The sequence below is a fragment of the Cervus elaphus genome, chromosome 20 (genome assembly GCF_910594005.1).
Source record: "Cervus elaphus chromosome 20, mCerEla1.1, whole genome shotgun sequence".
In the NCBI taxonomy this organism is placed as follows: domain Eukaryota; kingdom Metazoa; phylum Chordata; class Mammalia; order Artiodactyla; family Cervidae; genus Cervus; species Cervus elaphus.
Window position 1 is genome coordinate 121,543,211 of NC_057834.1, and position 13,971 is coordinate 121,557,181.

The 13,971-nt window shown below is 46.9% G+C and overlaps 1 protein-coding gene and 1 long non-coding RNA gene across 3 annotated transcripts in view; one reads left to right on the forward strand and one right to left on the reverse strand.

Annotated features, from left to right (window-relative positions):
• LOC122677050 overlaps window positions 1-9,605 on the forward strand; it is a 25,719-nt gene extending 16,114 nt beyond the window's left edge. The window contains exon 3 of the long non-coding RNA XR_006335694.1: window positions 8,467-9,605. This is a non-coding gene — a long non-coding RNA (uncharacterized LOC122677050). The remainder of the gene's footprint in view (window positions 1-8,466) is intronic.
• The window catches only part of KIF2C (kinesin family member 2C), a 17,949-nt gene extending 5,023 nt beyond the window's left edge, over window positions 1-12,926 (reverse strand). Inside the window, exons 1-14 of one of the 2 annotated variants that reach the window (XM_043876794.1) lie at window positions 12,747-12,926; window positions 11,807-11,901; window positions 8,860-8,961; window positions 8,635-8,683; window positions 6,357-6,479; window positions 5,272-5,394; window positions 4,623-4,723; window positions 3,887-3,982; window positions 3,250-3,304; window positions 2,978-3,140; window positions 1,488-1,578; window positions 1,165-1,228; window positions 997-1,088; window positions 98-240 (exon numbers count right to left, since the gene is read on the reverse strand). In XM_043876794.1, coding sequence (XP_043732729.1) covers window positions 98-240; window positions 997-1,088; window positions 1,165-1,228; window positions 1,488-1,578; window positions 2,978-3,140; window positions 3,250-3,304; window positions 3,887-3,982; window positions 4,623-4,723; window positions 5,272-5,394; window positions 6,357-6,479; window positions 8,635-8,683; window positions 8,860-8,961; window positions 11,807-11,901; window positions 12,747-12,810 — 1,361 coding nt within the window. In that variant the 5' untranslated portion in view covers window positions 12,811-12,926. The remainder of the gene's footprint in view (window positions 1-97; window positions 241-996; window positions 1,089-1,164; window positions 1,229-1,487; window positions 1,579-2,977; window positions 3,141-3,249; window positions 3,305-3,886; window positions 3,983-4,622; window positions 4,724-5,271; window positions 5,395-6,356; window positions 6,480-8,634; window positions 8,684-8,859; window positions 8,962-11,806; window positions 11,902-12,746) is intronic. The other variant, XM_043876795.1, reaches the window with a different exon arrangement.
• Window positions 12,927-13,971: the final 1,045 nt, after the last annotated feature.

Here is a 13,971-nt window from a genome sequence, read left to right on the forward strand (position 1 = left end):
GGAAGCAGTGCTCTGTGGAAACAGCAAAGGGCTCAGTGCTCATCTATCGCCTGACCCGGCATTAGAAGGTGGCCCCTTCCTCCAGCCAAACTCTGACCTGCAGGCACTGCCTATGTCGATCATCTTGATGACGTCGTCAGCACAGCTCACCAGGCGCTCCTGCAGCCCCACCACCTGCACCTGCTGCTTGCCGTCCTCCAGCACACGCAGCTTGGCCTTCTTATTGAGCAGGTCAAACAGCTGTGCCAGGCAGGGGAACAAGGCCAAGGCCGTCAGGCGCCAGGCACCCACCGATCCCTCCCCGCTTCAGAGCCTGTTGCAGCTTAGACAATGACTGGGAACAGGAAAGGTGGGAGAGGCTACACTGGATGATAGATGAGCAGCGAGCAGTTCACCTGGGAGCTGAACTGGGCTACCTCAGTTTGATGTGACCCTCCTTCTTTACTAGCTGTGTGACCTGGGAAGGTACTTAGCCACCCAGCCTCGTTTCTCATCTGTGCAATAGCGACAGTAAGAGGTGATACTTCCTAGTAGGGTTGTGGTGATGAGCTGAGACAAGTTAAGTGCTTAGAATAGTGCTCAGTACTTAGTAACATGTTACTAAGCCACATTAGCTATTATCTAGACCCCACTCGGGAAAGGTGACTCTGCAAAAGCGTAGAGAGATACATAGAAATATAGAGAGGGTATGACTATGAGAATGAATGTGTGCGATCAGGATAAGAGAGATTTAAGAGGGAGGTGCGTGGAGGGAGGACAGGGCACACATAAGCAAACCTCCCATCTGAGAGGAAGCCCTGAGGCGTGTTCCTGCTTACTTGTTGAGTGTGCCTCCCATCCCACCATTGGATGAAAACCTCCCACACATTTGGGCAAAGTGGCCCAAAGGCATGACAACACACAGGGTGTTTGTCTTCTACAATTTCTAGCCAACCTCAAGATTTTAGAAACTTCAGGGGCCCCAGCAGCATAAACAGAGGGCTCCCTGCCAGCTACCTTCCCATTATAGATTTCGAAGAATGTCACATAGACTTCCAGGTCCAGCCTCCGGTATCTGGGCTGATTCTTCAGGAGGAAGACGTCCCGGGCTGTGGGGAGAACCTGGATTAAGTAAGCAACCTGCCCTTCTGTGCCCAGCCCTCTGGGGCAGAACTTACTACTTACAGGCCATCGCATAGATCCCTTTGGATGCGTTCTGGGCTTTTCCATAGAGGTCTCCACCCATCGTCTGCAAAGGGAAGGGACAGGAGACTGTGCCTTGGCCTAGGCCAGAGCATTACTGGCTCCACCACCACCGTGGGCCATACTACAGCCAGGAGGGGATCTGGACCTGCTAAGGCCCTTCCCTGCCCCTGCACAGCAAGAGCATCTGGAGGTAGGGCATCTGCACTGAGGGGACCTTCTGCAAGAAACTCATTGTCCTTATTTTCAGAGGCTCAGAGGTGCACTAAGGGCAGGATCACTCTCTGCCAGGCTTGAATACTCACATGAGTCTTGCCACTTCCCGTCTGGCCATACGCAAAACAGGTTGCCTTTCCGCCTTCAAAGATTGTTTGTACCAGTGGCCTTGCTGTGAACCTAAGAGAAAGGATGGGAAGCATGCATATCTCTGCTTAAATGTGCTTCCTAGAATGTGGTTCTGCTACCCTTCAAAGCAGGATTCCTGGGGGCTTCCTTCCAAGCAAAGTGGTCCCACCTGACCCCAGCCCCACTTGCAAATCTGAAATTCTCCTAGCCACCTGGGGAGGGCTGGACCAACTGGCCAGGAGCAGGCTGGTCCATACTCTAACTGAGCCACCAGCACCTCCTCTACCCTGGAGACACAGAGGGAAGCTTGAGCTTAGCAGCCCACTTCCAGCATATGATACACTACAAAGATCAAAGAAACTCTTTAAAGTAAAAGCCTAAAATATTTTAGGCTTTGTGGGCCACATAGGTCTCTTCCATATATATACATACATAAGTATACATATATATACATTTTTAAAATTTATTTATTTGGCTGCACTGGGTCTTAGTTGTGGCAAGTGGAATCTCTAGTTGCAGCTTAGTGCAGCATGTGGGATCTAGTTCCCTGACCAGGGATCAAACCTGGGCCCCCTGCATTGTGAGCTCAGATCTTAGCAACTGGACCACCAGGGAAGTCTGAAATATATAGATATATATATTTAATGATTCTTTGAAAACACAAAATCCACCCTTAATTTGAGAGCCATATAAAAAGGGGTTGCAAGCCAACTTTCACCCATGAGCTACAGTTTATCACCCTCTAGTCTAGAGCAGTGCTGTCCAATAGAACTTTCTGAGGATGGATACTGGAAATGATCTCTATCTGTACTGTCCAATAGTAGCCACTGCCACACATGTCTACTGAGCACTTGAAATGTGGCTCGTGTAACTAAAAAACTGAATTTTTTTTTTACTGCATTATACAGCATGTGGGAATCTTAGTTCTCCAATCAGGGATTGAACCCATGCCCCCTGCAGTGGAGGTACAGATTTTTAACCACTGGACCACCAGAGAAGCCCCTGAAGAACTGAATTTTTAATTTTATTTAACTTTTATTTAAACAGTCACACGAAGTTAGTGGGAGCTGTACTGGACCAAGCAGCTCTAGTTTGCTGAGTCTGCTAAGCCCAGTGGGTAATGGGTGGCTGTACAGGACACAGACACAGGAAGAACCCCTGAGGCATCCCCAGCCCAGTCTCAAATAGGGCAGTGGGAATACTTCACTTCTGTCTACTCAAGCATGGGCCACTAAAGCTGAAACATAGGCTGTGACAGCCCCAACAGGGCCTTCCTCGTGCTAGAAGCCAGAGCCAGCTCTGCGTCATGGTCCATCCAAAGAAGACACAAGAGGAAGCCAGGAAGGGATTCAGAGTCGGCATGCCTGAGAGTGCAAGTGTTACCACAATGTCCCACATTGGAAAAAGGCAAGTGTCAGGAGGAAGGGGGAAACAGAGGCAAGGGACTAACCTGTAGACGACTTCATTTGAAGTTGTTTCATCAAACGCGAAGTCAAAGCAGAATGCTTGGTTCTCCAGATACTTTGTTAAGTCCACTTTTAACTTGGGCTCATGGACCAAGAGGACACACTTGCTAGGAACGGAAATCACATCAATTTCTTTCTTGGCCAACTCTGCAGAAGGACAGTATTTCAGGGGATGCTCCCTGGACACGGGGGACCCTCAGTCTGAAGCTTCATTCTGACTGAACTTACCTTGAGGCTAAGGTAAGGTGGGGCTTACCTTGTTTATTCAGTGGGCGTTTCCTAACACAGACACATATCCTGTGCTCTTCGATCTTCAGGAGGAGGAGAGAAGACAACCGTCAACAAAAGGTCAGTGCAATATTGAAAGAAAGCTTGTCCAGAACCCCTCCCTTACTAATCATGTCTGGCCCAGTCAGGGGCCGAGACCTAACACTGGGACCCACTGTGCTCATAGTTACTCTAGAGCACAAGAAGGTGGCTCTGAATTTTCTTCTCAGTTTTATCACTCTGCTGCCTATAGGAGGTTTCAGCACACTTTCATGATTAGTAGTAAGAATCTAGCCAATCTATTGAAGCAGAGAGGATAGGGGCTGGAAGGGGGTTTATAAAGATCAGAGTCTCCCATCTAGCCCTTGCTAGCTCCAGCCCACCAAAGGGTATTTAAAAACCCCTTGAGGGTGAGTGACGATTCCTGTACGCTGTTATTCCTTTAAGAGATGTTTCTGTCTCTCAGTTATACGCCTACTCAGGAAAAGAATCTTTTTATATATATTAAAAAATGAATCACTTTGCTGTATACCTGAAACTAACACGATATTGAAATCAACTATATTTTTTAAAAAATTGTATGCCTACTCAGGAAGGAGAGATAGAAGCCCCTTGGGATTACTTACTGGATCAGCTGCAGTAAGCGGGTGACATTCCAAAGTAGCTCGAAATTCTTTAATCATGCGGGCAAATTCCCAGTTTGGAAAGCTGTTGTCATACTCCTGTTTGGGGTAAGATTGAAGAAGGACTGACTGCCAAGGTGTAAGTGTTTGCAGGCCTCAGTGCTAGGCAGTGGCAACAACAGCCCTTCCTATGCACACAGCCCCTTCAGGGCTGACAAACCCCCAACATGATCTCATTGCCCTTGACTCTGGCTCTGGGCAGAGAATCCAGGCACAAAGTTTTGGGAACAGAGATTGCCAGGGGGGCCTAGGCATGCTGTAACCACTCTAGGAAGCGGGGCAAGAGCCACTGTCCCATGTCTTAGGAGACCAGCAGGCTGGGATTCTCCTGTGCCATTAACCCTACCAAAGGGAGATAATCCAAACTGGAACCCCACTGTGGCACCCCAAATGTGCACAACTAGGAGGTCAGGGGAAGCAGGCAATTGCCATTGCACTGTGTGATGGGCGTGCCCACTGGATAACAAGTAGGAAATATTCATCATCTGAAGGCCTTCAGAAAAATATCTGAATTATTTGTTCTCTGAATCCTGACGAGAAACTGGTTAAAATTCTTGGTTATCAGAACTGGAGCCTCAGAAATGCTGGGGCTGAACCGTTATCTATCTCTGTTGCTGGCAAGGTTGCAGTTAAGGATGTCTGTCCAAAAACCCTTGCCCATGCTTCCCAAGAAAGGTACCTGAGCTCGCTTTATTCTCATTTCAGAGTTCTGGGCTCTCTTCTCTTCTCGCTTGTTCTTCATTTTTTCCATTTCCTTCACAATACATGATTTCCTCCGAACTAGTGGAAGAGAAAAAAGAGGAAGCCCTCTCTTTTACCTATCTAGGCCAGCCTGCTCTTCTCTGGCTGTTGTGTGGAGTCTTGGGCCTTTCTCATGGCTAGACCTTCTCTAGACCCTTGCTCTTACATCACCACATGCAAAGAGAGGAAGCACCAGCTATGACTCTTGGGATGACCAAGCTGACAAGAAACTTGCTAATATGAGCACTCCAGGTCTAACCCAAGTTCTCTCTATGCCTCTGTGGCCTTTTTCTCAACAATCAGTAGAGATGAGATCGTCCCTGTTTGGTGGTCACTCTGGGCTGTTGTTTAGGTGTTGACCAAGACTTTAGCTGTGACAACACCTCAGTTACATCAGAGAGCTTCTGCCAGCTGGCAGTGAGTGACAGGGTCACCTGTTGTGAAAGATTGATTCCGTGGCCACAGGGCAACATGTCCCCATGTGACAGACATGGTTTGAACTCAGGTACCAAGCAGGCCAGGTTGGGACAGGCCATAACTCCTATCCTGCACTGGAAGCAGGGTACCAGACAGCTCAGTGTCTCTACCTGACTTCACAGAGTTTGCAGAAGAGCTGTCTCGGATGGAGTGGACTTGCTCTTCCACCTCCTTGCTGACCATCGTCAATGGTATTTCACCCACTGCAGGGCAGGAGGGCCTAGAGGGGCCGGCTGTAGGGGAACAAGAGTCATTGGAGAAGCAGGCAGGCATGCGGCAGCTGTGTTCATCTGAGCCCTAGAGGGTCACAGGCCAGGAGGATGGCTACTGACTGCCAGCTCAGCAAGGGCTCAGGATCTACTGTGTAAGCAGAGCTCAGGCTTTTCCCTTCATTTCAGTCCACACTTTGAACCCAGTAAGCCCCGCCAAGGGTTGGCTCCTGGTGTCAAGAAATCTTAAAGGTTATGTGAGTTGCTCAGTATGTGCTTCACTATGAAAGGAAAAGCCTCTGAAGGTCTGACCTCTTTAGGCTTGACCAAGGAAGGGTTCTTAGGCCAGGCCAGGCCTTTCAGCTCATTTGGGAAAAATTTCTGACTTCAGAACCCAAGTGGTTAACAGGAGCAAGGACTGAAAACCAGGAAAATGGGAACCTGGTTCAACCTAGAAAGGTACAACTAGAGAGGTACAACCCACAGCAACTTCCCATATCTGGCCATGACCCTTTTGTTTACCTTGACTTTAAATCACTTAATTTACTAATAATTAGTACAAATTGACAATTAAAAATGTTTTTAAAATCCCATTTATATAAAATCCAAAAAAAGAGAAAGTTAATTTATGTGATCCAAATCAGGACATAGATACCCTTGGGGCTTAGGAATTGGGAGGGGGCCTGAAGGGGACTTTTGGAGTGCTGGTAATGCTGTTTGATGTAGGTGTCAGTTATATGAGTCTGTTTACTTTGTGAACTATATAGTCAGTGACAGGTTTACTTTCCTGTATGTATATATATTATGTTTAAATAAAGTTTAAAGAGTAAAGTGAGAGGATTTTCAGGTAGGGGAGCAGTGGTGCAGGCGCAGACGGTGTAAAAGCCAGGGAGCACTGGAATCCTAGGGTGTTCTGAAACAGGCTCAGGGCCATGTGTGAAGCGTGCTCTAGGGCCTCAAACAGGGAGAATAGATTCATTACTCACTGGAAACTGAAAACTGTTTGCGGGAATTTGCAGATGCAGGCAGCTCCACCTCCATATCATTCTCCTGAGTGGTGATTCGAACCTCTGAGACAGTGGACATGCGAGTAGAGCGGCCTCGGAGACCTGAAGGACCAAGGGCCGCGGTCAGTCAGTGCATCGTGATCGGAGAGCAAAAGAGAGGGGCGGTCGAGGGTAACCCTTCAAGATTCTATACAGAGTGAGATGGGTCCTGACACCTGGAAAGGAGCCCACCAACTTCCCATTCCTTCCATCCAAAGAAAGAAAGGCCAAGTACCAGTGACCCTAAAACTAATTTGTTACATTCTGCAGTCTGAGAGCTCCTGAGGGCTCCCACAAGAGCATCTGTCTGGAGTAAATGGAAGGACCTACAGACAATCTGAGATCATTTCTGGAGACACAGACCTAATCCCAGAAAAAAAGCATTTTAATCTTAGCAGCAGCACCTACTACTCCACAGTCTTCCCAAACGTCCAGAGGTAAATACCAGTATTCTCAACTGATAAAAGGGGACATTAAGGCATAGAGAAATTAAGCAATTTGCCCAGTGTCACTCAATTAGTAAGTGTCAGAGTCAAGATGTGAACCCAAGACTGCCAGATTTCATGATCAGGGCTTTTTCCACTGCTCCAAGATGCTTTACAGAGCCAGACCTGGGCCACATTGTCAGAAGCCATGGAACCAGCAACTCATTTTTCTAGAATCTTAAAACACTAGTGTCATATAAACAAATATCAACTTATATGGAATTTGAGTTTCCTAAGTTTAGGCTGATGTGATGGCACTATATAATCAATCTATGTTTTTCACAAAGAGCATGAATTATTATAATATTCCTGTTTCTCAAAACATCTGTGATCTTGTGTTTCACTTCTACTGTTCAATGTCATTCATTCAATAATGAATCATTATTTTTTCCTATTAAAAACAGCGGTAGGGGTCCAGTGGTTAGGACTCCGTGCTCTCACTGCCGAGGGCCCAGGTTCAATCCCTGGTTAGGGAACTAAGATCCCATGAGCCAGATGGCATAGTCAGAAAAAAAAGGAGCAGTGGCAATATCCTTTTGGGACATGCATGTGGAGAGAGACCACTGCCACCCATATTTCTCCTGGAGGCCACTGGAGTATACAGCCAGCAAGAGAGGGACAGCATTACACTACTCGTGCCTAGCTCAAGCTCAAAACCATCCCACCTTTCACCTTGGGCCCCTGGGAAACCTGAAGCTCCAGTCATGTAGTCTCTGGGCCCAGGGTGGCTGGATTATGTTGAGATAGTGATAACCCCCCGACTGGGACAGGTTGTGCAGGCTGTGAAGTATAGCTGGCTCTGGGTTATAAACTGGATTATTTGGGCAGCTTGTGCATATAGGCACCCGTCACAGCCTACCGTAGTTAAAGTAGATTTATGCTGATTCCTGCAGAGAAAGCCTAACTTTCTCCTGGAGCTCAAAGCACTGCTATTATTGGTCCAATCCCACCCTACCCCCAGATCACCACAGCACTACCAACTCTACCTTCTAAATGGCCCTGACCTAGCTTTTCTGACAGCCCACTCACCACCTCACTCCAAGGCATGTCATTTCCCAGGGAGGGAAAACAAGTCCAGAATTAGGTTGATTACTGCTCTGGATTCCACAGGAAAGGCTTCCAGGCCAGTTGGCAAATTTCCCAAATGCACCAGATCCAAAGAGACTGGTCTAAGCTGTAGGTTGAATGGTTGAATTCTCTCTTTCTTTTTTTTAACTGCTTCAGAGGTAGGACTGACATGAAAACAGCTGGTAGTATTTTCTGTGTACAACTTGATGGATTTGGAGGTAAGTATACACCCATAAAACCATCATCATAATCAATGCTAAAATCTACTCACCACCTCCAAAGTTTCCTCCTGTACCCCTCGTTTTATACTTTGTTTTCTCCTTTTGTAGTAAATCACTCAACATAAGATCTACCCTCATAGTAAATTTCCAAGTATACAATACACTCATTGATCATGGGCCCTATGATATACATTAAATCTCCAGAACTTCTTTATCTTGCCTAACTGAAACTTTGTACCCTTTGACCAACACCTCTCCATTTCTTCCTCCCTGAAGGTTGGATTCTTCCTCACAGAAAGAGGTGTGGAAGACAGGGCAGGACTCAGCCTACACAGTAGCAGTCTTCTAAACTGGAACCGTGAGTCTACTCACAGCTTCCTGAGCCCCAAGAACATCATTTCTGGCACAAACCCCATGACAGTGAGCCAGTAGAAATCCATTTACCTTCCTTTGGAGCAGGAATTTTGGAGCTGACTGATCTGCGCTTTTGTTTCTGAAAAACAGAACAAACCACCACAACATATGGGTCTTATCAGCTCTCAAGGGCCTATCCTGGGCCCATGTGCTGTGCTGAAGTACTAAGCAGACCCAGAAAACAAACCGGCAAAGACCCAAACAAGCCGAGTGCATCCTCTGGGGCATGGCTATAGTCAGATGACTGGCAGCTACCTGAACCGTTACATTCTCCTGCAGGGGAAGATTGTCCTTCGGGTGTAAAGGAAGAAGCTGTAAGAGTTCTGGGTTTACTGCAGCCACATCATCAAAATCTACCTGCAAGGAGAAAGTAAAAGTTTCTGTGAACAACATAACTTGTTCAATTCAATTGCATTTCTGCAATCAAGGCTACCCCTAAATTTATATTTTATAAACTTTAAGTTCGGCCAAGTACTAACAGCTATAAACAAATATTTATTCCCTGATCGTGTTTTACCATCTAGATGGATATTGGTTTCTGACTTCCAAGCCAATGGTAGATGTTAGTGATGAGAATGAGGTGAGGAGGAAGGCAGACAGGCAGGCAAACAGTCAGACAGTCCACAGTAGATCTCAACCACTTGGCTCCCTACTGCTCTGTGGGGCAGTGGTGTCCTGCTGGGCACAGCCCCTGAACACCTCTTGCTGCCTGCCACCAAGGGGGAAACAATTCTAACTGTCCCACTGATAGTCAAATGGAGGGCCCTTCAGGATCTTATGGGCGGGGACAAGTTCCCAAGAGCTGTTACCTAGTCCTAAATCTACCTACATTTTCTACTGGGCCCAGAAACTTCTTCCCCAGTCACAGCATCCTACTCATGCCTTCCCTACTTCCTGTGCATACCTGCAATGAGGTCACAATTCCAGGTTTACATCACCAGAGTCCTAAAACTCTCTAGGGACAACTCAGGCTTCATCAGCATATTTTACAGCAGATTCAAACACACCAAAATAGTACCAACTTGATTATTTGTGTTTCACATTTGTGATAAAATGTGAAAGAGCTGCAGCATGTACTCCAGGGTGAGAATTTCACTTCCTACATATGCAACTTTTATGTATTAACAGCTTCTTCAAACACTTATTAGGCATGAGTAAGGCAGCAGGGGGAAGGTATTCAAAAGTGAACTAAGACATGTGTTGGACTTCCCTAGAGGTCCCATGGTTGGACAGCTGGGAAGATTTCACATCCTGGGGGGCAACTGAGCCCATGTGCTACAACTACTGGGTTCAAGCTCTAGAGTCGTAAGTACTGAGCCCATGCTCTGCATCAAGAGAAGCCACTGCAATGAGAAGCCCATGCACTACAACTAGAGAGTTGCCCCAACTCACTTCAACTAGTGAAAGCCTACATGCAGCAACGAAGACCCAGTGCAACCAAAAAATAAAAAAGACATGCATTGCCCTTGGCTTCAGTGAGCTCATATTGTAGTGGGGGAGAGAAGCCATATGCACAAAGGGCTGGAAACCCAAGCAGCATGGGACACACAAGGAAAACAGAACGATCAAGTGCAAAAGCTGGTGAGTACTTCAGTAGCCACACTTCTATTCACCTTTCTTGGACAGCTACAAACCCTTACTACTACCCCTCCACCCCAATTCCAATCCCTAAACTACAGAGCGCATAAACAATGCAGGAGACCAGAGTTCTGACATTAACTGATTCTCATGTTAATGATTCAGGAAGGGATAAGAGTGTGGAGGCAGCGAGGCACTGGGCAGGGTCACAGGGTGGGGAACTGCCCCACTTGTCCCTGGCACAGGATACTCTGGGAGGAGTCTATGGTAAGAAGGGCAAAAGTTGATTGGGATCAGATCTTGAAAAGGCTTTGAATGCCTCACTAAGAAGGTTGAACTTTATTCCACAGGCAACGTTTGAGCTGGAGTTAAGACGCAATAAGAATTGTATTTCTAAACAAACAACAAAAACAAGTCACAAGGAACTGCTAATAGATGGTTGAAAGGGATTTTAGGAACCTCTTGATTCAAGGACAGATGATATAAAGAATTCAGTTCTTCTATTTCTCAAATATACCACCTAAATAAACATGTACCTACCATAAGGCACCATGCCAAGCAAGCACTTTACATGTGTTATCTCATTAAGCTTCATGGAAGCGGGTCCAGGTTTGTCTTATTCACCTCTGTATCCCCAACAACAAACACACTGGCTGGCATTTTGGAACCAGTACAGAAGGATTTGTTGAATAAGTCCTCAAACAACCCTATGAGTAGATATTATTATCATCCTCATTTCATAAATGAAGAAGCTGAATTTCTAATAGGAGCAGAAATGTGCTTGAGAACACATTAAGCAGCGGCAGGGCCAGACTCTAGAATCCAGGTTTTCGTACTCAGCCTGGTGAGCTCTTCACTACACCACATGCCTCTAAAACATAAATGTCTTAGGCATATCCCTCCTTCTTCTCAAAATCCTTCCAAGGCTCCCACTGTCTGCAGAATAAGATCTTAAACATCTTAGTGCCAGAGACAAAGGCCTTCTAGTCTCCCTTTTCAGTCTTTTTGCTGCTGCCAAGCATACTAAGCCTTCCTCTGTGCCTGGAGTCAGTTTCTTTACCAGTCCCCATGAGGGCCACCTCACTGTTTCTTTGGCCCCACTCCCACAAGCTCATCTTCAGTGAGTTTCCATCTCTGAGCTGCTCTAGCATTATTCTGTCTGTGAGTGAAGTGAAGTCGCTCAGTCCTGTCCGACTCTTTGTGACCCCATGGACTGTAACCTACCAGGCTCCTCTGTCCATGGAATTTTCCAGGCAAGAGTACTGGAGTGGGTTGCCATTTCCTTGACTTCTATTATTGGGTGTTTCAGAAACATACTTTTGTCTCCCCAAAGAGATTATCAATTTTACTCTCCAAATCAGTATCATAGGTAGTGTGCACTCAGAAGCTAGCTTGGTTGAGTAAGGTTTTAGAAGTCTGTGCAGTTTGCTTTCTACAAACACACCAGAAACTGTTGATTGCTTCAATTTAGAACAAGGCTGCCTTAAAAAAAGTCCCAAAGCATTCAAAGAGGACCACATTTAAGATTGGAGAGGACAAGTCAGCATCGAAAACAAGGCTGACACAAGTTCCATTTCTACACATGTCTTTTTAATTGTGGTAGAGGCACACTCATAGAACCCACCTCTTTGCCCTTTGTATCTCCTCCTTCTTTCCATTCCACTGAAACGCAGGATTTCTCCAAGTTCACAGTGCTTATACTGGCACTGTGAATTATGCCTACAGTATGAAAAAGCCAGAGTTACCTATCTTTTTCACTTTTAGGATCCCAGAGACTCAAATGTTAAGTTGACCTCAAGGAAGGGACAGTTGACTTTCTAACCCCAGCAGACAAACCTCTTGGCACCCCACCCTTGGAATATCCCTCAGTGACCTAGGCAGGGAACAGTTCTTAAAACTGAGCTGCAGAGAATAAGGGCTCATCCCCACTCAAAAGAGAGACTACAGCGTGGTGAAGGTATGTTTGGGCAGGGGAGTCTCTCTAGTGCTTAGGTGAGTCATTCTGCAACACAGCACTGAGGCTCTAGTGCCCTCAGGTTTCCCTATCTCACTCCTGACCTTTATGTCTGACCATTCTAATGATACTGGTATCATTAGACCTGTCATAGTTGAGATACCTGCTGAACTGAAAAGGAGAGGGCAGAACTGCAAGCTCCTGAATGAAGAGCAGGGATCTCATCATTTGTCCCATTACCCTGAATCCGGTGTCTGACATATTCTAAGTGCTCAGTGTTAATGGGAGAGTAGGGGGTCAGAGAGCCGAGGTCCCTGCAAGAGCAGGGCAGTTTCAGGGGAGAACTTTGGAGGGGAAGGGAATCCTGACTTCCCGGGGAGGTCCAGTGACACGGGGGCTCCGCCCACTCCTGGAGGACGGAAAGGAGACGCATGGCCAGTGCAGAGGCCCCTGGCCGTTGGCAGGGAAGACTGACCGCCAGTGAGGAGACCTAGACCAGGGGTGTGGGGGGATCCCCAATAGTGATTCAGGGCCTGCCATTTGGGGAGGGGCGGTAATTTCAGTCGTCTCAGCCCACGGGTCCCTTTGGTCTAAGGTCCCCGCCCCTCACCATTACTGCGCTGGATCTTGATGGTGAGGCCAGGAAACAGGCGAGCCTGAAGCGACGAGTCCATGGGCAGGCAGGAGCTCCGGTGAGGGACACGCGAAAGGCCAGAAAACCACAACTCTGGTAATCCTAACGCCGCGTAAACCGCCGAAGTTTAAATCCCGCGCGCCAGCGTCCCGAAACGTCATCACGCTGTCGCCGGTCTCCCTTCCGCCAATCAGCGGCGTTCTGCGGAGCCTTTTGGGAAACGTAGTCTCCGGGACGCCTTCCGGCGTCTGGAACCGCCCACTCGTCTGGCCAGACTGCTGAACGCAGGGCCTGTTGGGAGCTTTGGGAACCCGCGCTACGGGAGGTCTCTTTTTCTCTGAGTTCAACCAGCGGCTTTGCTGCTGGGGTCCTTTAAACTCAGAAACCTCAGAGTGATGTGAGAGAGGGAGGGTTCTGAGGTCCTATAGTCATGGATTCGAACCTCAACTTCATTAGTTGCCTACTTCAGTGACCTCATACAAGTTAACAACCTTTCCCTCTTCGGGCGATGGGGAGCATGTTTGCTCCCTTGTGATATTATTGCTGAGTTCCGATAATGGGGGACTCCGTTTGGAGTGCGTGGAAGACCAGGTTCACTAGGTTTTTATCGAGTGTTTTATCACGTGCTAAGCGCTGGAAATAGTAATTGTGAACAGGACACATAGTTCTTGCTCTCAACCTAACATTTCTAATGCGAACAGGGAACAAAAAGAAGTAAATTACAAGTAAGTTATGAAGTGTGGTAAGTGCTCTGAGGGAAACAAATTGGAATACAGAAAAATGGAGGAACCTCATTAGGTAAAATGGCCAGGGGAGAAATCTTTGAAGTGATAACCTGAGTTGAGAGAACAAGAAGGAATGTCAAAATGAAGGGTCTTACAGAAAGAAGCCAGCGTGGCTGGAAGGCAATAGGTGAGTGGGAGAGGAGTGAGATCAATTTAGCATCTTGTATCCCATACTAATAATTTTGACTTTTATCCTCATGAGAAATCACTGAAGAATTTTGAGCAGAGGAGTGACATGATGTGAGTTACATTTGATTTTGTTTATTGGGCTTGCTCTGTTTGGAGAACTAATTTGAAGGTGGCAAGACTGGAAGTGAGGTGACCATTTAGTAGGCAAGAGATTATGCTGGCATAGCCTGTGGTTGTAATACTGGAAATGTAGCCAAGAGAATGGATTAAAGGTGTACCTTATTGGA